General features: G+C 37.1%; 2 protein-coding genes and 3 long non-coding RNA genes across 5 annotated transcripts; 2 read left to right on the forward strand and 3 right to left on the reverse strand.

Annotated features, from left to right (window-relative positions):
* The first annotated feature begins 407 nt into the window (after positions 1 to 407).
* LOC132856626 (uncharacterized) lies at positions 408 to 3,991 on the forward strand. Its single transcript, XR_009649442.1, has 3 exons — positions 408 to 1,039; positions 2,786 to 2,951; positions 3,906 to 3,991. It is a non-coding gene; the product is annotated as an uncharacterized LOC132856626 (long non-coding RNA).
* A 2,385-nt stretch (positions 3,992 to 6,376) lies between these two features.
* On the forward strand, positions 6,377 to 7,611 carry LOC132857522 (uncharacterized). Its single transcript, XR_009649553.1, has 4 exons — positions 6,377 to 6,454; positions 6,892 to 6,959; positions 7,273 to 7,316; positions 7,529 to 7,611. It is a non-coding gene; the product is annotated as an uncharacterized LOC132857522 (long non-coding RNA).
* A 3,057-nt stretch (positions 7,612 to 10,668) lies between these two features.
* On the reverse strand, positions 10,669 to 14,195 carry LOC132857349 (uncharacterized). Its single transcript, XM_060887320.1, has 6 exons — positions 14,075 to 14,195; positions 13,660 to 13,776; positions 12,912 to 13,103; positions 12,486 to 12,638; positions 11,834 to 12,036; positions 10,669 to 11,090 (listed from the first exon to the last, which is right to left on the reverse strand). The coding sequence occupies exons 1-5, from the start codon at positions 14,193 to 14,195 to the stop codon at positions 11,834 to 11,836; spliced, it is 786 nt and encodes a 261-aa protein (XP_060743303.1). The 3' UTR covers positions 10,669 to 11,090.
* Positions 14,196 to 14,281: 86 nt separating this feature from the next.
* LOC132857020 (uncharacterized) lies at positions 14,282 to 15,119 on the reverse strand. The gene is made up of 3 exons (XR_009649470.1): positions 14,780 to 15,119; positions 14,451 to 14,568; positions 14,282 to 14,373 (listed from the first exon to the last, which is right to left on the reverse strand). It is a non-coding gene; the product is annotated as an uncharacterized LOC132857020 (long non-coding RNA).
* A 3,119-nt stretch (positions 15,120 to 18,238) lies between these two features.
* On the reverse strand, positions 18,239 to 21,327 carry LOC132857350 (uncharacterized). The gene is made up of 6 exons (XM_060887321.1): positions 20,084 to 21,327; positions 19,592 to 19,724; positions 19,224 to 19,304; positions 18,778 to 18,985; positions 18,301 to 18,470; positions 18,239 to 18,255 (listed from the first exon to the last, which is right to left on the reverse strand). Exons 1-6 carry the CDS (start codon positions 20,183 to 20,185, stop codon positions 18,239 to 18,241), a joined length of 711 nt encoding a protein of 236 aa, XP_060743304.1. The 5' UTR covers positions 20,186 to 21,327.
* Between the last annotated feature and the right edge of the window lie 1,478 nt (positions 21,328 to 22,805).

Consider the following 22,805-nt stretch of genomic DNA (forward strand, 5'->3'; position numbering starts at 1 on the left):
TCATAACCATCCGTGTTATTTCATTCTCCTTCTATTGTGAGAACGGGGGATTAACTGTGATTATTAAGTCAATTAAAATAATATAAAAAATAAATTAAATTAATTAGTGGACGCCCGCATTACCCGTGAGCCTCAGTCGGAGACGGCTGCTATGGAGACGGAGCCAGCCCGCTTTGCGATTGGTTGATTTCTGCAGGCCGCGAATTCTCCTTCATTGCGCTCAACCCACTTCCCAGGTAAGCCACGAGACTTGAATGTAATGATCAAATTTGTTTAAATGTTATAATTGATGCTTTTCTTTGGGATTAGACTCACATGGTTTACATGTTAGAGCAAAGAATTAAAGGCCGACCGACGGTTTGCATTTTAACAGTAAAAAAAAGAAGAAAAAAAACCACGCACTTTTGTGCAGTCATACAGAAAATGGGAAAAACGTGAATTTTATTGGTTTATTAAGTATTTTAAGGATAATTTGTCACATTTTAAACATTTTTTCAACATGTCTAGCCTTCACTACATAATGAACTTTTTCTGTTCTCCCTGCAGATCCCGTCTAACTTCACCTTCACCCTATATAATCACCTCATTCCCAAAAACCAAAGGCACTTTTAAGAGCCAACCTCTCTATCTATCTATCTATCTATCTCTCTCTCTCTCTCTCTCTCTCTCTCTCTCTCTCTCTCTCTCTCCTATCCATCTCTTCAATATCTATCTGTTCTCTATCTCAATTTCTCTATTTCTCAGTCTTTCCTCTCTTTCTGTCTTTTGTCTACTTGTCTGTTATCTGTCTCTGTCTGTCAGTCTGTCTGTCCAGTTGCTTGCTATAATGCCAGGGGGGTCTACAAAAAAGATTTGTCCATTTTGTCAGGGCATTTTATTTTGTGCACAGAAAATATGTTGCCATTGTCAAAAGGAGCAGCCTCTGAAGCAGCGCCTCAAGAAGAAGCTTCAGAGGTTTGATGACAAGCGAGAGGAATGGGTGTTTGGTCGTAAGAAGAACCACACCAGTGGATCCATCAAGGATGAAGCCATAATCATGGTAGGTGCAATTTCTTACACGATGTTAAACTGTCATCTAGGACAGTGGTTTCACCAGGGGACCCTCATTTTCCTTTGGTCATTGAATCATGACTGTGTGTGTGTGTGTGTGAAATAAATTTGCTTGTTTATATTATATATAATATACTGTATACAGGGGGCACGGTGGCTTAGTGGTTAGCACGTTCGCCTCACACCTCCAGGGTCGGGGTTCGATTCCCACCTCCACCTTGTGTGTGTGTGGAGTTTGCATGTTCTCCCCGTGCCTCGGGGGTTTCCTCCGGGTACTCCGGTTTCCTCCCCCGGTCCAAAGACATGCATGGTAGGTTGATTGGCATCTCTGGAAAATTGTCCCTAGTGTGTGATTGCGTGAGTGAATGAGAGTGAGTGTGTGTGTGCCCTGCGATGGGTTGGCACTCCGTCCAGGGTGTATCCTGCCTTGATGCCCGATGACGCCTGAGATAGGCACAGGCTCCCCGTGACCCGAGGTAGTTCGGATAAGCGGTAGAAGATGAATGAATGAATGAATACTGTATACACACAAACACTGTGAAATACTGTGGCAGTATATATATATATATATGTATGTGTGTGTGTATATATATATATATATATGTGTATGTATGTGTGTGTGTATATATATATATGTATGTGTGTGTGTGTGTGTGTGTGTGTGTATATATATATATATATAATTGCAAAAAAAGCAAATTTACACACACAAGTACTATCCCACTTTATTAACATACACATAAATACAATTTATACACACAAATTGTACAAATATGACTAATACTGATGAATAATAGGTTTATAATGTAAGGCTATTAAATGGCAGTCCCAAACTAGTTTTTGGTAATACAATAAAGTTGGTAAGTTTGCATGAGCCACCAGAGTAATTTAAAAATATACAAAATAATATTAAAAAATAATGTTTCATTTTAGGGCTACAGTTCCAATGGTACTTCAATACTTCAATGAACCATACAATACTTCAATGAACCATTAATGAAACATGGAAACTGCTGCTGATAAATAGAATGAACATCACGTGCATGCAAATCCTTCCCAGCTAACACACAACGTACCAGTTACAGGATTTATTAGTGCTTTACTTTTATTTCATTACTTATTGATGTAAAATTGCATACTCATAGTTTGCACTTTAAATATGCGTTTTTCAATGCAATTCTGAGTTCATAACAAATACAGGCATGCATTATAACAGAATCACAGGTGCAATATAATAATCAAACTTTCTTATCAAGTGAACGAGAAATAACAAATGAACTGCATTCATACTACTACATTCATTAAAGCATTTTACAATGTACACATGTCAAGTGTAAATGTATGTGCAGCATTCACCCATTTGGTCATAAAAAAATAAAGGCAGAACCTTTGATTATATTTTTTTAATCTATAAATTGTCACTATCCAATTGCACAGTGGTTACACAATCCTTTCAATGTAGGTGCTAAACCCAAGCTACTAATGTTGCAAAAAGTTCTCTTTTACCTTCATGGTGTGAGATTCATCTTTTTGCTGTTTTTCTAAACAGAAGAGTTGGTTTTTGCTTCAACTGTATGAGCTTTTCCTGTTTGCACATACTTGGTATACAAAAGCAAAACTCACCATTAAGTTAAATATCCTAAATAGCATTAACCTGGATGCTGTCATTAATAATGTTATATTTTCTCAATAATTAATATTCTTAGTTATTTTTGCTATTGTCATTTCATTGCAGCTTGAGAAACTCCATGCCATTGGATACAAGCCAGTTCTGCTCCTTGGAAAGGAAAACAAAAAAAAAGAAAATAAGTGTGAAATATTAACTCCTCGCTGCACACTCTCCACCTGTGCCCAGGACTACCTTCAGAGGATAGGCCCAATATATGAAAAAATTTGTGATGGTGAGATGCATGCACTGTATTTTCACACCTTTTTTTTTTTAAGTACACAAAAGATTTTGTCAGTGTTTAAATCATAAAGGAATGGCTCAACCCTAAAAAAAACAAAAAAAACCTTAAATTCAGTCAATTTCACTCCTAACCTCCTTGACAGTAGAAACTTGGGAGAGGTTTCAATTTTTATATATCCAACACATGTTCTATGATTGTAAGCAAGTGTTTAAGATTGTTTAATTTTACATTTGTTACTTTAAACAATATTGGGTTTAAACATACTACTATGGAATTATTATGTTTGAGATGGTTTTTCTAGGAGCCATATTTCCTTCCTTGTTTACAACAATATTTTTAATGTTTAGGCTCGCTGACCAAAGCAATTTTTGTAGGGACATACACTAATTAGATCCATGATATCTGCTAAGGTCTGTTTTGGTCACTGAGTCAATGAATCAAATTGTAATAAATCTCAATGTAGTGCTGACTGTAGAGCTCACGATGCAGATGGAACATTAATGGAAATAGCACAAAGAAAAAGGAAACCATCGAATGTTGGCTGGATACACCACACACACACTACTACTAACTTGGAGGCATAAAGCCCAAAGTTTTTTAGTGCACGACACAGTCTAGTCTGAACTAAATACAGACTCAGTCTGCAAACAAACATTACACTTGGTGTCATTTTTTGAATACATATTATGAGCACTCTGTTTTTTTCCTGACTAAAAGATGTATTTGTTTTAGTCACAGAAAATCAATTAAATATAGATTTGCAGATGTATAATACATCCAGTAGACTATCAATAATTTCCCTGGAATCTAAAGTGCCCACAAATATGGTTTTGAAAAATTTGACTATATGATTCAAACAGATCAACACTTAAAATATGTACAGTTCAAGTTCATGGTTAACATTATAAATGTGAGTGAAACACAACACTTGTTTAACTTGCACAGGTTGGACCAAGGATATCGATGATGATCAGCTGATTACGCTGCACCTCACACCCTGTGACCCATTGGAGAACACAAGCAACCGTGAGGTGAGCACTACAGAGGGGGAGATGGAGCAGACGAGCACTACAGAGGGGGAGATGGAGCAGACGAGCACTACAGAGGGGAGGATGGAGCAGACAAGCACTACAGAGGGGAGGATGGAGCAGATGAGCACTACAGAGGGGAGGATGGAGCAGACAAGACTTCCAGTGTTTTTTTTGTTTTGTTTTTCCCCATAGAGCTTTATGCAGGTTAGGGCTGCATGATATATATTTTCAGCATCAACATTGCAATGTATGCATGTGAAATAGTCACATTGCAGGACGCATGATGTCAAGTAGGGAAATTAACTCTAACATGTCACGCTAAAACATTTTTGCTGCTTGATACTAAAGTAAAACTTTCAAGTTTCTCATTTCCATGAATAATCTCAAAGAAAAGTCCATCTGATATTATATTATTAGACAGATGATAGATCTATCTGTACTAGGGCTGTTGGAACAAATCATGGCCCCATGATATTTGAAAAAATTAAAATGTAAAAATTTTGTTTTTCTGCACCATATATTGTGATAGAAATTCACAAAAAAATTCACCAGATAACTTGAATAGCTCTATTTGGAAAGAATTAACCATTAAATTAATGTGTGCTCGAATGGTTTAAAATTGCTTTAATGTTGAAACTTACATGACCTAAAACACACTGAAATGATACACTTTAATTATATGAAGGTCAAACTTTGCATTTATTCTGAGAATCACGTACGTGAGGGGTATTGTTGTTACGCCCCTAAAGCTAGTGTAGGCAACGTTAGAGAAACCAGCCAGAGATGCTGGAATATGAAAGTATCCAACTGTAAAAATACCCCCCCCTCCCATCAGGCCTCACAAATTAAGCATACATTTGATTTTGGTCATTTTTTTTGTGCGTACTATATGTATAGTTATTTCTAAAAGCAAAGCAAACTCATGGCACCAATTGAAACACAGTTTTAGAAGTGCTTACAGAGCACACATAAGAGAGAGTCTAAAATTCAGTGCATCCTTAGGTCTTTCTTGTCAGTGGGGTCAAAGGATGTCAGTGTTTGTCCATGAGCGTTTGAAGGCAACAAATCTTAAAATCAATTGGATTGTCATGAAATTTGATGAGCACATTTCATGCTAACCACACCACATGCCGCACTTGTGTGTTATTGTGATCTAGTATTTTAAATAATAAGTTAAAGCTTTATTTGGTATATGAGTAATTTTCTTTCTCCAAACCCACAGCTGTCTTCACAGGGTCAGCCAGGGGCACAGTCACGAGTCCCAAAAAGAAAAAGTCAGGTATGTAAATAATGTTTGTAGGGTAATTATTGGTGGATCTGATATCTCTATTAACATAGCTCATTTGTCAAGCAGATTCTCATAAGGAATTGAATCAATTAAATAGAATTTAAAGGGGACCTCTTATGCTTATTCCCAGTTCTATATTTATGTTGGCTTTGTAGAAGCCAACATTCTGTTTTCCTTAGACAAAAATTTATCAAGAGTAACTCCTCCTAGGGCTTTCAAGCCACATGAACCAAATTCAGATATGTTGTAGACGCTGGTCTGAAGTTTGTTGCTATGACTTTTCTTAGCGATCCGAGTACCGGTACTTCCTTTTTTCCCATAGACTCCCATTATAAACTTTGGAGGTTTATAACTCGACAAGCTTTTGAACTATCTACACCAAACTCGGCCAGCTCCTTTAGGGTGATACTCTGAACAAACTTTTAAATTGGTGTATCGACTGGCCTTTTGGTTGTGCTGCAGCCCCGCCCCAATATATGCAAAATCAAAAAACTTTTTACATGGACATGTGACATATCAAAACACTCAGAACAATGAGGGGAACTTCCTTAAGAGTATTTGGATGACGTCACATGCTCGTCTCCACTTACCTCCAAATGTTTTGGCACCCTAGCTTTCTGTCTACTTGCTTCCAAAAGTAACACTGTCCCTTATGTCCACTCGCCTCCAAAAAGCACCGGCCTTTGCGAATACTTGCACCGTCAAAGACAACATCAAAGTTTGTTGCGACAAACTTTACAAATCTAGTTTTATTCTGAAACTCCACTAGAATAGCTTTGCATGTCCACAGTTACAAAAAAATCCTTATTTATCTTAAATTGGCCCTTTTATTCAGACCCTCAGTTCCTTGTCTGTCTGAAAAAAGCCATTTTAGATGGAGCAATCTAGAAGCCTACTGGTTACTATTCTAATAAGCCTGCACATGATGTATATAATGTGGAGCCAAATATAATATTGTGTGTACACATTTACTGAAAGAGAGAGGATGTTCTGTTCTCATATTTTGGGGGTATCTAGATGCACCAGGGACACATTGATGTTGAAAAGACATTACAAAGTGCATTTTTGTCCATTTTTATTTTTATTTTTTTCTGAGTGGATGTATGACTGGACTGTAATCTTCTATCCCACAGGTGGACTAAGACATATGCCAGAGAGGAAAAAGCCACAAAAGAGTAAGTGCATGTAAATGCAATGATTGATGCTTCCATCAGTGTATTGACATTGCTATTTTACCCTTGGTTATTTGCTCTATTTCTATTGGGTTTTTTAACTACTTACAACAGATAATTGGTCCTAACAGACAAACTATAAAATCCAACTGGCTTCAGGTGTCTAATTTGACCAAAATACATTGCCAAGTAGTAGAAGAAGCAGCAGTAGAGTATTCTCAATTGTGATCTGTGGCTCAGCAGAGGTATTGTTATCCCAGAAAGAATACCACATTTGAACTGAGAATAATTTGGTTATAGGGTACAAGTTGGTTCAACTTTTGATTAAAGATAAACATCACTTGTCATCCTTGTAAGTCTGGTCACTACTTAAGTCTTCTTAGTTGTTTATTTTGTTCCTAATCTAAGAAATGTGTGAAACATGTTTTTGATGTTCACAGATTGCTCCTATCACACTCGCTTAGAGACTTTCCCCATCAGGAGTGTTGTAAGAGAAAGAGTGAGAAAGGTTAGACAGTCATACAAGAAATGCATAGTGTACACAGTATGCAGAGTGTAATATAATATTTAGAAACCTCCTTGTGTGTTGGCAATACATACTAAACATACCATAATTGTTAGATAGATCATTTTTATCATTTGTTTAGTCTTCTTGAATTACAGATTAGGAAAGAGCTTGTGCTGAAAAATTCATTATCAGATACTGTAAATATCAACAATGACCCTTTGTATCAATGAAACTCAGTGCCTATAACCAATCATAATAGCCTTATGCTAAGAATTGAATTTGTGTGTTTTAATGCTTTTTAATTTCTTGACAGGGCAAAGCAGAAATGTTGGTTGACTGGGAGCCCTGTCCAGTATGGTATGTATTCCTCTGTTCTTCTGCTTTATCAATTATCACATGCATTATTAAGTTACTTTAACTTGTTAATTTTTATTTATTTATTTATTTATTTATTTATTTATTTATTTATTTTTGGCTACAATGATTTGTTATTAATCTGCTCTGTTTCACAAATGGTGGTGGTACTTCATAGATGGAAAATTAAACAAATTTCCTTCTTTTTTTTTTAGTGGCAAGGAGTGGGCCCATTCCTGGCAGCCAAAGGATTCTCTTCAAATGAATAAAAATAAATAAAATGTACAATTGTAATCCATTTTGGTTTCTGCCTATTTATTACATTTTTTTCTGTGCTGCATTTGAAGTTGTATCACATCTTTCTGTAGTGGTGAAAAGATGAAAATCTCCAGTAAATGTGACAAATGGGGTTTAACCCCAAGCAGGCTTAAATAGAAATATACTTAATCCAACTCAGTTTCCTTTTCAGGTGTCACTCAGAAACATGTTTTTATATGTCATGATTATAAATTAAATGTTATTTTATTACAGTTTACATAATTAATAATAATTTGTTACATTTATATGGTACTTTTCTGTGTACTGAAAGTCAGGGGCGGTTCTAGGGTCTCATCTTTAGGGGTTTTAGCCCTCAGTGAGAATTTAAAAGAAGAAGAGTTTTATATTATATATTATATGACTACATAGTAAGACAAAAGTTATGGTATTATTAAATGGCAAAAGTGGACACCAAAATTTTATGCATGATGCAGTCATTAATAAACTAATATTCACAAGACACAAGACCAAATCAATAAATGTTATTTTTATTTAGTATTGAATGGATTGTTTGCATTAATTTTGTGCTATCAACTCTGGTAATAATGGTGAAATATCACTGGTATTGGTATAACTGATCTTTTTTTAATGTCAACACATGACTGTATATATATTACAGTTACACACAAATCTGTGTACATCAAGTTCACTACTATAGCAGAAACATGCAGTAGTAGTACAACTTTTTATAACTGTACCTCCAACAAACTTTTACTTGTGGGATGATATAAAATACATCCTCACAATACATACATTTTAAAAGAAAGGTCTCCAATTAAATAATGAAAACTACTATAGAAGTATGTTTTTATTTGAAAAACATGCTTTTGTGGGAGAAACACACACAAAACACAACCTTGCAAACAATTTGAACACAAATAGCATAACATTGTTAATGTGCCAAATTCCCTGGATTTGTGAAAATCCTTTGCAGTTAATTTTTATAAAAAACCTTCTATAACCGTCTTTGCGGTTTTCCGACGATTAACGTTATAGATATCAGCATCTAGATTTTCAGCCCTGCATCACCACCATTATCTAGACTCCATGCCAAAGAATATTGGTTTCAACTTCTGCATCTGGTCAGTAAATTGTTATGATGACTCTTTAAGCCTTTAGTGAATAAATAGTCATTTGGTGTATTTTCATTTGTATTTTTGTCAAAGAACACATTTTTGACAGCACCCCCAGTTGGTGCCCAATAGTGACTATACTCACATGATAGCTGAGGTCCAGAGCTCTCTATAACAGCTGTTCCCATGTCTGTAGACCTTTTTGTTGCTGGATTATAAGACTTCAAACATCTTCCGAGGTCAAGGTTCAAAGATCAGTGTTTGGAACGCAGGGGCCATGTAGAACCTTCATACTGACATATGTTACTCTCCAGGTTGAGACCATACCAATTGATGTATTTGGTTTAGCTCTAAGACAAAGTTTTAATTTTCTCTTTTCATTACCACAAGCCATCCCAGGCCTAGTTTCAGAGAGCACTTTGAAGGCCCTGAATATAAAAAAGAAGCTTTTTGTTTGTTTTTCCTTTTTATGTGAAAATAGTGGCCAAAATGATTCACTTTCAAGTTTACAATATGACAGAATCTGTTTTATTAGCTAATTTCTTTCAGTCCTTCGGAAAAGTTTAAATTATCACAATTTCATGAAAAGAATTTGCTCAAGCATAGCTTTACAGAACCCCTTTGACAAAAATTACTAAATTGTTTGACATGGCCTAATTTTTAACATTATTTTCATGATGACATGCGAGATCTATGTTTTCAGTCTCAACCCAAGTCCTTCAGGCTTTCCCCCACACCTGTAGTAATGCACTGGATGGTCAGCAGAATTGTAATTTAAAAAGGCGATTCATTTTGGTCACTACTTCTGCAAGTTTATTACAAGGATGAAACCCCTTGAGATGAACCATCAAGTGTTCAAGGGGGTCCTTAACACATATCAGGGACGCAAACAGGTGGGGGAAAAAGATGAGAACATTGCACGGGGCAGTAGTATGCTCGCAATGATTTATTTATTAATTTTTTTAAAGTTATTTGTTTTACATGCTCATTTGTAGTTACTTCAAGGGATTTTTTTCATGTATTATTATTACCCTATATGTCAATAACTAATTTTTCTCAAAAAATTGTTGCAACCTTTTACAAAAATAAACATTTGGTTACGGGGGCACGGTGGCTTAGTGGTTAGCACGTTCGCCTCACACCTCCAGGGTCGGGGTTTGATTCCGCCTCCACCTTGTGTGTGTGGAGTTTGCATGTTCTCCCCGTGCCTCGGGGGTTTCCTCCGGGTACTCCGGTTTCCTCCCCCAGTCCAAAGACATGCATGGTAGGTTGATTGGCATCTCTGGAAAATTGTCCCTAGTGTGTGATTGCGTGAGTGAATGAGTGTGTGTGTGTGTGTGTGTGCCCTGCGATGGGTTGGCACTCCGTCCAGGGTGTATCCTGCCTTGATGCCCTATGACGCCTGAGATAGGCACAGGCTCCCCGTGACCCGAGGTAGTTCGGATAAGCGGTAGAAAATGAATGAATGAATGAACGAACATTTGGTTACCCCTGTAAGACACACCCCCTTTCATAAAAACACATTTTCATTGGATCTATGCAAATCCTATAGATGACCTATTTTGATCTCAAAATGTTCTCACTGAAACTACTGTACATAAACACAATACAAATACAGTCACACATACATAGACAAAAACTCTCCCAGGTCTAGCCACTCACCAAAATAAAAAAATGCCAAAATACATGCAGTAAATACTAATACAAAGCTATGCATACATTATGCATATACACCTTAGATACACATTACTTCTATATCTCAAGCTTAATGCCAAGACCAGTTTGTTTGTAAATAAATAAAAATACCAGCCTTAAAGTAATGTATTAATAATGCAGTGTGATGTCAAATTAAACAAGATTACACATAAATATGCTTAATTTATGTTTCTTTCTCCAGCTATTTACTTTCATCAACCATAAAACTTTGTTTTTAAATAATGTATGGAAAAATAAAAACAAAATACTCATCTTTGGAAATAATTTATTGAAAATACACCAAATGCATATTTGTCACACGTCATAAGGTTGTATTTAATGACACTGGACCGAGGTTAAGGTAACTTGAAAAGCACCAACAGGGAAACAAGTAATATACAATATAAAGTATAATCATAGCATACAAAACAGTGTATTTTTCTGTTACATACAATCTAATGCATTATACAAGTACTTAATGTATTAGCTAAATCTGCTGTACCAATGTACAATGTGCTTGTAAGGACAAAAAAAAGACAGTGACAGATAAATTGTCAACAAAGGTAGACTTTTCAACAATATAGGATGCATACATATTTTAATGTGTTTAATCAATCAATCAGCATACTAATAAGATACAGATATAGGGTGAGTCCATTTCCTTCAACACAGTCCTTTGTGTATCTTCCATCTGGGAAAATACAGAAAAACAAAAAGAGCAAGAGGTAGGATAAGAAGTTCAACTGTTTTAGAATGAACAAGGTGTGTAAAGCATTAATAAATACACAAATAAATTAAGAGCAACAGTAACAGGGGGGTATTCCATCAATGCAGTTAATTGTAAGCTGTCCACTTGAAAAAGCCTTGCTTAAATTAACACTGACTTTCACTGCAGGCTCAAGCCATTCCACTAAATTATTAGCCATGTCTAGTCAACAGTGACTTTAACCAGGCTTAAATAAGCATGCATGTGCACAAAGTACATAAGCAGCCCTGAAGAGCTGAGTAAATTTTAAGGCTTGAGTCACACAGATAGTGCTGTTCCACAAACAAATTGATAAACTGATCATCTCTTTCCTCCTTCCAAAACTTCAACCAGCCAACAGTTTAGTGACTTGACCGGCTGACTTTGCTACAAGCTGATTGGCTGTTGAAACAGGTGTTGTACCTTACATTCGAAAACCAGCAACTGGTGAATTGTCGCCATCAGAGTCAAGCTGAAAAGGGCCCGTTTACATCACTGTAATGTTCTAAAATGGTTTTGTCTCATTGTGAATCTTTGGTGTGAACTGGGCTTAAGCCACAGTAATGGCATGGAACTCTTACTTAAATCATCAAGATTTATCAAAATAAGCCAGGCTTTTCCTTTATCCACCTTGATGGAACACCTCCAGTCTATTCTTGAGAACAAAAACATATGAACAAATAAAATACCTAAACTGTGTTTTCCTCTTCATCCTCACTGGTGTCTGGACTACTGAAGCCAATTGGATCTTCTGCTTCAACATGTAGAAGGACAGAGGCCTCAGGACCTAAAGCAGTCTTGTACTGTTGGAGGACAACTTGCAACCGTTCTGACACCTCTGACAGTCGTCTTCTTAAGAGACAGCAAAGTCCCTCATTTCCCTTGTCTACATCTCAAAATACAAAGGAGATTACATTAAAAGACAAACTGCTTGTTAAGATTGCTTAATGAGGCCAAAGAACTTCAATGGAGTTAAAAGATTTCATCCATTCAAATCTACATACCAGGATGGTTGGCATATTTTAATGTGCATCGTTGCCATGGTAATAGAAATAGGTGTGTTTGATGATGCTGAATTCAATGTTCAAAATTCTTTTGTTAATTTCTCCTTTTATGTAACAGCCACAGTACAACAAATACAACAAATCTATCAAGCAAATGTGAAACGCTTTAAAACCTTACTGACTTGTTACCATCGCAAATTATAATCCCCATTTGTGGCAAAAAGAGCAATAACCCTTCTACTCCATTCAAATTGTGTGGCTGAGACTGATAATGTTTATTTATTTTTTTCCATTTGAAATTCATACTTTAAATGGATAGCGGTTTTATTCAACTTACCCTCCTCAGTCATCTTGTTCTTGAGAACCACTGCCAGGCTCTGCAACCATGTGCAGTGTTGTGCCATCTCCAAAACCAAAATGCTTTTTTCCTCTTGCAGTCGCATCTCCAACATCACTTGGTCATGCAATTGCTTCTTGATTGAAATGTTGGCTAAGAATCAATAACAGTTGTATGTATGCATGAGACAATCTTGCATAATAGCATTGCAATGTTTTTTAACTATAAATGTACCTTCTCAAGTTGATACATAATAAAAAAACTGAAAAAACACACAAACTATATGAATATTACAACACTCAATATGTTGCATGCATGCAACAAATTGAGTGTTGTAATATTCATTTAGTTTGTGTGTTTTTTCAGTATAGTCTATACAGCAGAACTGTAAATAAATTCGTGAGAAGCTTCTGGAAACTGACATACCACTGCCATGAACCTCCCATGGCCATATTTGAGACACATTGCTCTCTCCATTAAGGGAATGCTCCACAGTAGCTACATCTATGTTTGTGGCAGAGTCTTGTACAAGACCATTGTATTTCTGAATCTCCTGAAGGAGGAGCTTTTTGCCTTCTGCCAGCTTCCTTCGAAGGCGATGGCGAAACTTGCTGCTGTCTACAAAAACATGAAGTACAGGGATAGACGTTTGTGACTGATCAATAAGAAAAAATTATATAGCTCCCAAAATATGAAAGCAAAACTGCGGTAACTGAAAACTGAAGCATGTGAAAATTCTAATTTACTTTGGCAAACCGGTAACTCAAAGGTGTAACATTCAGGGTGATCCATTGGTAAGAATGAAATAAATATATATTATATATTATATATTATATATATATATATATATATATATATATATATATAAATAAATATGTATACACATATACACACATATACATATACACGCACACATACACTTTACACACACATATATATATATATATATATATATATATATATATATATATATATATATATATATATATATATATATATATATATATATATATATATATATTAATAGCATTACTTTATATACACACACTATGTAATTACTTTTATAAAAATAAAAAGTATAATACTATTTGTATTTCTATGTATTTGTTGATTGAGTAGGATGCATACAGTACAGTAGCTTGATTTTATCAATTTTTATATTATACATTTATACCATTCTGGCGGTAGAGGGTTTGCTTCCGCTGCCTCACACTAAGGTAAAGCCCCTCAATTGACTGCTGAAGTCCTCTGTGTGTGGTGCCTTGACTGGCATGAGATGTATCTGGTGTCTCTGTAGAATTAATAGTGAAAACAAATTCACTGTTAAAACACAGAACTGTTTCAGTGTTTGAATTTATACATAAAACTCATTTGAATCCAACTTCATTGAACTTGGTATGTGCATTTCCTGCAGGGAAACTGGAACATAAAATAAACCAGACATATATATGTGGCATAACATTGGATGGTGGTCTTTGGTGGCAGGTGATGTCACCAACTGTTGTAATCCATCGATGATCAATCAAACTTAAAATTTCAAATAGTAGTAAAAAGGAAATTTGTTGTTTCTTTTATTTGGTCATGCTTACCATCAGCTGCCCATTCCTTCACATCAGAGAGCCACTGTGACACCAATTCATCTGTGCAGTGTAGCTCTGTTTTGAGTTCATCTAGCCTTGCAGTCTCGTCCTGGAGTCTCTGACAAGTCATAAACAGTGTTAATACAATAAGCAGGATTAAAACTTGCCAAGTGCACACAACAAAAGGACTCGCAAAACAATTAACAGTAGACTTACCTTCACATATCTTGTGGAAAGTGCCTGATGTAGAGAGAGACTTTTTTTGTGGTTCCACCCCACTGCGTGCAAAGTAACCATGTCCACCCGTGCTGTTGAAAGCAAATAATGAGGTTATGATGCTTAATCTAATAAAAGTATTTAGGAATTTTGCAAACACTCTGATCACCTGCTTTGGACATATATTTGGTAGTCAGGGCACAACGTGACAGGTAGCTGTTCACTTGCTCCACCTCCTCCCCGGCTGTTGTTCCTGCTCCTTCCTGGTTCCTACCACTCCATTTAATCTGTTAGTAAAGGGTGGAAGAAATTCAAATCAATTCAAGTCAATTTTATTTATATATCCCTATATCACAAATTGCCTCAAAATGCTCTACAATCTGTACAAGAAATTGTAAAGCAAAAAGGCTACCTAGTATAGTAGCCTTTTCATTTCATATTATTAATGTGCGTGTAAACATTACAAATGTACATATGATGAAAATATATTATACATACCTCACACTTTGTAGCATGGGCTCGAGCATGCATTATGCTGAGGAAGGGTTTCATTTCGTTGAGCTCCTGAAGGGCAGGAAGGACTCGAGCAGCTTTCTCCAAGTATGGCCAATATTTGCAAGCCACATCCATAGCAAAGAATTTTGCCTTGGCTGGCATAAGCTCCTTTTGAAGATACAGGGGGTAGGCAAATATCTCCCCTCTGTACATATTAAGGGCCTTCAGAAGAAACCCATGGCGACACACAGCAACCTCCATCCCCTCTTCATCCAATTTGGAAGCCTTCCTTGACGTCTCCCTCGCTGCTGTCCACTGGGAGTCCCCACATGCGCCTCTTCCCTGTGTCTATGACACAAACAACAAATCAAATAAAAGCAATGGTGTCTTACAATATATAGCATTTATTCTCTCAATTTGATTTTAGAGTACTTGGTAGGCAGAAGTAGTTGAAGTGGGGAGGAAATCAAGGACGGACACAAGGTTATTTTTTTTTGTCAACTATTTTGTCAAGTTAAGATAAATACTTGCATTTCTCACTGCTTTCTGTATGGTGTCGACAAATGTAGACACCACACTGTCTTCAGCCACAAAGAGCCCTTCAAAAAAACTAGGATCATCAGAGCTGAGAAAGAAAGAAAAATAGAGAATCCATCCATTACATACAGTTGAGGCCAAAATTATTAGCCCCCCAGGAATTTTGGAACATTTTCCTAAAGATCTTTCCAATGTTTGCAGCATTGATAAAACTTGATATAATCAAACATTCGCCAGTGCTATTTAGTAGCTTTTGGTACATTTTGGAATATAAAATACATTTTTAGGCTTGCTTTATAATCAAATATAGTGAAAATGGGGTGGTCAAAAATATTAGCCCCTTGTGAATATTTGCTTTCAAAACACACCCAATTAATCAATCAGCTTTCAAAACACACCTAATTAATCAATCAGCTTTCAAACCACACCTGTGCAGTCAATTGGCTTCCTAACAACACCTGGGCATTCAATCAGCATTAAAGGACTCCAAGGAACAGGGCACTTGAACACATTATTGGGAGAGACTACTTTTACTCACCATGCCAAAGACAAAGGAAATCAGTCTTGAGCTCAGAAAGAAGATAGTGGAGGCTCATGATAAGGGGGAAGGCTATACTGCCATTTCCAAGCTTTTCACAGTGTCTAGAACCGCCGTACGTTGCATCATTGCCAAGTACAAGGAGACAAATTCTGTAAGAAACAAACCTGGGCGTGGTCGTAAGCGCAAGATTTCAAGAACCCTGGAGAGGAAAATAGTCAGAGATATCAGCAAGATGCCCCAGACATCTGCCAAGATGATTGTTGCTGACCTGGCCTCTTCTGGAGTTGATGTTTCAAGGAACACAGTTGTGAGGGCTCTTCATCGTGGTGGGCTTCAGGGCCATCGTCCCAGAAGAACCCCTTTACTCAAACAGCGGCACATCACAGCTAGACTGAGGTTTGCCCGTGAACATTTGAAAGGTAAAGATGAGTTTTGGGAGTCTGTGCTTTGGTCTGATGAGACTAAACTGGAACTGTTTGGGCACATGGATGTTGCTTATGTTTGGCGAAGAAAGGGTGAGGCCTTCAACTCTAAGAACACAGTTCCCACTGTTAAACATGGTGGTGGCAGCATCATGCTGTGGGGCTGTTTTGCAGCTTCAGGCACAGGGAGCCTTGTTCGGGTGCATGGCATCATGAAAAAAGAAAATTATGTTGACATTTTGAGGGATAATATGCAGAAATCTGCTCGTAGTCTAGCCTTAGGTCGTCGCTGGGTCTTCCAACAAGACAATGACCCAAAGCATACATCGAAATTGGTCCAACAGTTCCTGAAGGATACCAAAACAAAGGTCCTGGAGTGGCCCGCACAGAGCCCAGACCTCAATCCTATTGAGAATCTGTGGCGAGTGCTCAAAGTGAATGTCCATGCTCGGAAACCACGTAATTTGGACCAGCTGGAGCAATTTGCAATGGAAGAATGGGCTAAAATCCCTCAGGAAACCTGTGCCAACCTAGTAAAGAACTACTCTAAGAGGTTGTTGTCAGTTGTGGCTCAGAAAGGGTTCACTATTGACTATTAATGACCGGGGGCTAATAATTTTGGACGTTTCATTTTTGCCCTTTCTTGTTTCAACTCACTATTTCAATTAAATATCCTAATCAAACTTAGTGGAGATTTTGTCTCTGTTATTTTGGAAACAAACACACTATAAAACACTTGTTGTTAATGGTCATTTCCATGGAGAAATCAAGAGTTTTGTCTAATTTCATAAGGGGGCTAATAATTTTGGCCTCAACTGTATATAAAATAAATAAATCAATAAAAAGACTGAAACAAAAACCACCTTGTGTTTCGGTGAAAGCGATATAGCTTTCTGTTCCCATCGGCGGAAACAGCCAACATTTCCGGCGTGCAGGCTGGGCAGGTGAAAGGTGCACTACAGTAGAGCTGTTCTTCTTCAAAAGAAGCGTAGGAAAACTCCAAAAAGCTCCGCTGCAGTGCATCGCCATTGATATGTCCATTCTGGAAGATATATAGAAAGAAATAGTATTTGTGATGTTGTCTGCATATGGAAAGACATGTTATAATTAATAACAGTAATAACAATTACACTTACTCTTCCTCCACACTTAGTCCGATGCTCCAGCAGCTTTGCAAAGGCTTGTCTGGAGAATCCTGGAGCGATGACCTTGAGCTCCTGAAAGGAGCTCAGGAGGTCCAGTGTATACAGCGTTGAATTGCTGACAGAGGCTGGCCAATATCCACTCCTAAGGAGGTCCTTTGAATCAGGAGTCCACTGCTGCTGGCATGTTTGACATTCATATAGTGGCTGATGCAAGTCAAAATGCCCTTGGAACAAAAAAGTAATAAATAAACAAATAAACATTTATTAAACATATAAACATAAATAAACATTTATAAATAAATAAACATTTACCACATAATTTATTTTACAACAGTTCATTCTGCACATTGTGAATGGTTGAGAGACATTGCTTAAGTTCCTATAATCCCAGTATAGCACTCATACTTCTTGAGTATCACACCTACATTGTTTACATTTGTCTAATTCACCAAATTCCAAACAGCTGTGTCGATTGGACTTCATCCTGGAAGCAGGCAAAGGATGTTACTGCTTTGCAACAGCTAACTATTTTTTTTTGTTTCCAGAGGACAAAAATAAAAAAGATGTCTGTATTTGTTCCAGTTAATGTCAATACCATGGGTGTTGACGGGCACAATGTCACAGCACACCAGTGTGAAAAACATCAAATCTAAAAAAGAATTCTAAATACTGTATATTGTTGTTACCATTGATGGTAATCAAAATCACTGGTTTGCCTGGTAATACAGTGAAGCTTGTGCCTTCACAGGAGCAGTCTGGCACCTTCACAGTTGGCAAAACGCAAGCTGGCAAAAAGAAAGAAAACCACTAATTTTGATTATCTGTAACTGGCTGCTGAAACACATGAACAGCAAAATTAAGACTTTCATGAGAATGTACCTTGCTCATGGGTGCAATATCCACCTTCTCCTTTCATGATGCATGAGGTTGGAGGAATGGCTTCAAAAAACCCATGAATCACACTTTCCCTGTTGTGGAGTGGCTGTTTTATGTGATGCAATACATCACAGTCCCCACAGAACCAATCCTCAGGAAGACACTCTCTGCACCTAGGGAGAAAAAAACAAAACAAAAAAACATTCTAATATAATACATTATTTCAGGTGAATAATTTAAGTTATTTCAAATTTACTTTGAGTAGTTCTGTTTTGATTTTATAGGACTGCATAGTAGCTCCTCACAGCACAAAGTTCCTTAATGACAATTAACCTGTCATTAATGTGGTTTTCAACTGGGTATCCAAGTTTTCTACCATTCCACAAGACATGCAACTTAGCTTATAAAGCACGCCACTGAGCATTAATTCTCAGCAAACCAACCCTGGGTAATTAAAGTTTAATATTATTGAAAGCCAACCTAATAACAGCAGGCTCGTGGCAAAGGCAACACAAGGGATGACCAACAGCCTCCTTTGCGATAAGGCATTGTAGGTGGTACGGTCTTGCCTCTTTCCAGCGCTCTGAGGCTTTCTGCTTCCGAAAAGACCATGATGAAGCAGAGCTTCTTTGAGACTCAGCAGAAAGACATGATGCCAAAATATTTGAGAGCCTCTCCATATTTTTCTCTGTAAAGCAAATACAAAAAGCTGTAAAGGACGATTTAGATAAGGGCCAATTAAAAGTCAACTGATCAATATTTTGAATAAACTTTCATGATTCAGTATCAAACTGGACCACATCTTTACTACATTGTGTTCTTAATCCATCTACTGCACTGACAGTTTTGTCTAAGGGTTTTGTCTTTAATTACTTTACTTTTACATGACTTTCAGATTTAAACTTAAATCCATCACTGTTATTTACCAAATTCCTCTTGAGGATTTAGTATTTCTGAGGGAACCTCCACACTGGATGACAGAGAACACTCAACCGGAGGGTATGTGACTGTAAAACACAGAAGAATAACAACAGGTTAGGCTATAACTGCATTCATGTTCTTTTTTTTTCAACCTACTGTATATACTGAACAATTTTTGAAATCAGACATTTCTGTTAAGTACTTGGTAATGTCTTCTATAATAGTGCCACAAAAAGGTTTCTGAACTTTTTAATATCTTTTTGGATATTGGAGTATTTTACATTCTCAATCAATCAATCACAGTGTTCTAATTTCAGTTGGTCCACTATTTACATAGTAAATTCCAAAAAACGTCAAATAATTCACATATAACCTGTAGCTGAGGCTTTGCGTTGCCCTCCTCGCCTTCCCCTTGGCTTGCCACGACCTACCACTCTAAAGACCCTTTTAGAAGTCCGTGGAGGTTCTCCTCCAGAGCCTGCACGTTTCCTCTCCAAAGCTGCTCTCTGTGTGTTGGAGTGAATATTTCTTGTAAGACTGATAATGTTGAATGTACTGGAACCAAAAGAAATGTAACTAGTAAAAAGAAAACAGCATAGTGTGTTAGTAAGGTGTTAACGGCTTGAATGAGCCTTGGCATAGAAGTCTCTAACTCAGGGGATGGAGCTCCATTCTTCCAAAATATATTCCCTCATTTACATATGCCAGAGAATATGATAGGATGTTAATTGCTTAACTCATCATGCAATATACCTGTCTGAAATCTAATACACTCATCCTTCCACATTCATTATGTTTTTACTTAAATTTGTCCCCCGTCTGTATGTTCAAGTATAACATGATTGAGGTATATAAAAACTCTGACCTTGGATTCAGCTGTAAGGCGGTCAAGTTCCATTTCAAGAACCATGCGTCTCCCCTCTTGGTACTGGGGGTTTTGTGGGTCAAAGACATATCTGGTGGCCATTGCAACACAGACAAATACAGACAAACAGACTGACAGACAGAGACAGATAACAGACAAGTAGACAATGACAGAAAGAGAGGAAAGATTGAGAAATAGAGATAGAGAACAGATAGATATTGAAGAAATTGATAGAAATATAGATGAACAGAGAGGTTGTGTGTGTGTGATAGATAGATAGATAGATAGATAGATAGATAGATAGATAGATAGATAGATAGATAGAGAGGTTGGCTCTTAAAAGTGCCTTTGGTTTTTGGGAATGAGGTGATTATATAGGGTGAAGGTGAAGTTAGACGGGATCTGCAGGGAGAACAGAAAAAGTTCATTATGTAGTGAAGGCTAGACATGTTGAAAAAATGTTTAAAATGTGACAAATTATCCTTAAAATACTTAATAAACCAATAAAATTCACGTTTTTCCCATTTTCTGTATGACTGCACAAAAGGCGCGTGGTTTTTTTTCTTCTTTTTTTTACTGTTAAAATGCAAACCGTCGGTCGGCCTTTAATTCTTTGCTCTAACATGTAAACCATGTGAGTCTAATCCCAAAGAAAAGCATCAATTATAACATTTAAACAAATTTGATCATTACATTCAAGTCTCGTGGCTTACCTGGGTAGTGGGTTGAGCGCAATGAAGGAGAATTCGCGGCCTGCAGAAATCAACCAATCGCAAAGCGGGCTGGCTCCGTCTCCATAGCAGCCGTCTCCGCTGAGGCTCACGGGTAATGCGGGCGTCCACTAATTAATTTAATTTATTTTTTATATTATTTTAATTGACTTAATAATCACAGTTAATCCCCCGTTCTCACAATAGAAGGAGAATGAAATAACACGGATGGTTATGACATCGTATTGTTGCATTATCAAGCACACTTTCGTGTTTATGTGTTGAAAGAAAGATGAGGATGTCATTAAAAGAGAATCGGCGGTGGGTCAACAGGTAGTTTTAGCTGACGTCATCAACATAGTAAAAATAGAAAAGGCTCATGGGTACTGTAGTATTTAGTTTACTGTCCGAATGCTTCCGAGTGGCAGAAAGAAAAACGTGGAGCGGACTCAAAAGATGCTTCCTATTGAAATACATTAGATCGAAAGAAGGGAAATACGTGTCCACGAACACGAATTGAATAGATTACATTTCGTGTCCTGTGACACGAACTGCCGTGAGACATTAGATCGAAAGAAGGGAAATACGTGTCCACGAACACGAATCAATAGATTACAGTTCGTGACTATGCCACGAACTGCCGTGAGACTGGGTTGTAGTAGAAGGAGAATAAAATAATACGGATGGTCATGACATCGTATTGTTGCATTATCAAGCACACTTTCGTGTTTATGTGTTGAAAGAAAGATGAGGATGTCATTAAAAGAGAATCGGCGGTGGGTCAACAGCTAGTTTTAGCTGACGTCTTCAACACAGTAAAAGTAGACCATAGCACAAAGCAATAATAACAAGGATAAAAATCTCCTGGTTAAATGTTGAGTAATGTAGTGCTTAAAGATTAAAAATGAATTAAAATGAATAACAAATGAGCAAAAACAATGCTTCCGAGTGGCAGAAAAAAACGTGGTGCAGACACGAAAGATGCTTCCTATTGAAATACATTAGATCGAAAGTCGTGCTGAGGGACACGAAAAAAAGGGGAAATTCGTGTCCACGAACACGATTTGAATAGATTACATTTCGTGTCCTGTGACACGAACTGCCGTGAGACTGGGTTGGACCCTCATAATCTCCACAACAAAAAAAAACCCCGCTAACACCTGCTTCATCCTCAATGACTGCTTAAGACTTTGCTTCTTTTTAATTCAATTCAAGTTTATTTGTATTGCGCTTTTTACAATTGACATTGTCTCAAAGCAGCTTTACAGAACATAAACATAGAACAAAAGGTTAATATAAAGAATAATAAAGATTAATAGAATACAAAATTCAAGATTGATATTAGATATATTTAGTTCACAATGTGTATGTATTTATCCCCAATGAGCAAGTCTGAGGTGACTCAGGCAGCAGTGGCAAGGAAAAACTCCCTTAGATTGGTAAAGGAAGAAACCTTGAGACCCCAGACTCAAAGGGGAACCCATCCTCATATGGGTGACACTGGAAGGTGTGATTATAAATATAACAAAGAAGATTGAGAAAATTTGCCAGACTTTTATTTCTGCCCTGACTGCACCTACATTTCACAGCCAGGATTCCCTTACTCCTTCATTGTCACATTTCTCAACCATAGCAGCAGAAGAGATTTAACAACTTATCCAGTCTTGCAATCCTAACAGCTACCCACTGCTGCTCCTGATCATCACAGTCATCAATGGATTCCTATCATCTCATCATTTACCAATTTCCTTCAAGAGAGCAAGGGTTATTCCCATCCTGAAGAAACCTGCTCTGTATGCAAAAGCCATCAGTAACTACAAACCAGTTTCGCTTCTCTCTTTTCTTTTAAAAATTTTTGAACACATTGTGTAGAATCCCTCAAAGATTAATGTCCAAGATCCCAAACAGTCTGGCTTCAGAACAGCACATTCCACAGAGACTGCACTTTTTGCTGTCTCTGAGAAACGAAATGCTGCTAGATCAGCTTAGCTGTCATCTGTCCTCATCCTCTT

The sequence above is a fragment of the Tachysurus vachellii genome, chromosome 14 (genome assembly GCF_030014155.1).
Source record: "Tachysurus vachellii isolate PV-2020 chromosome 14, HZAU_Pvac_v1, whole genome shotgun sequence".
NCBI lineage: Eukaryota > Metazoa > Chordata > Actinopteri > Siluriformes > Bagridae > Tachysurus > Tachysurus vachellii.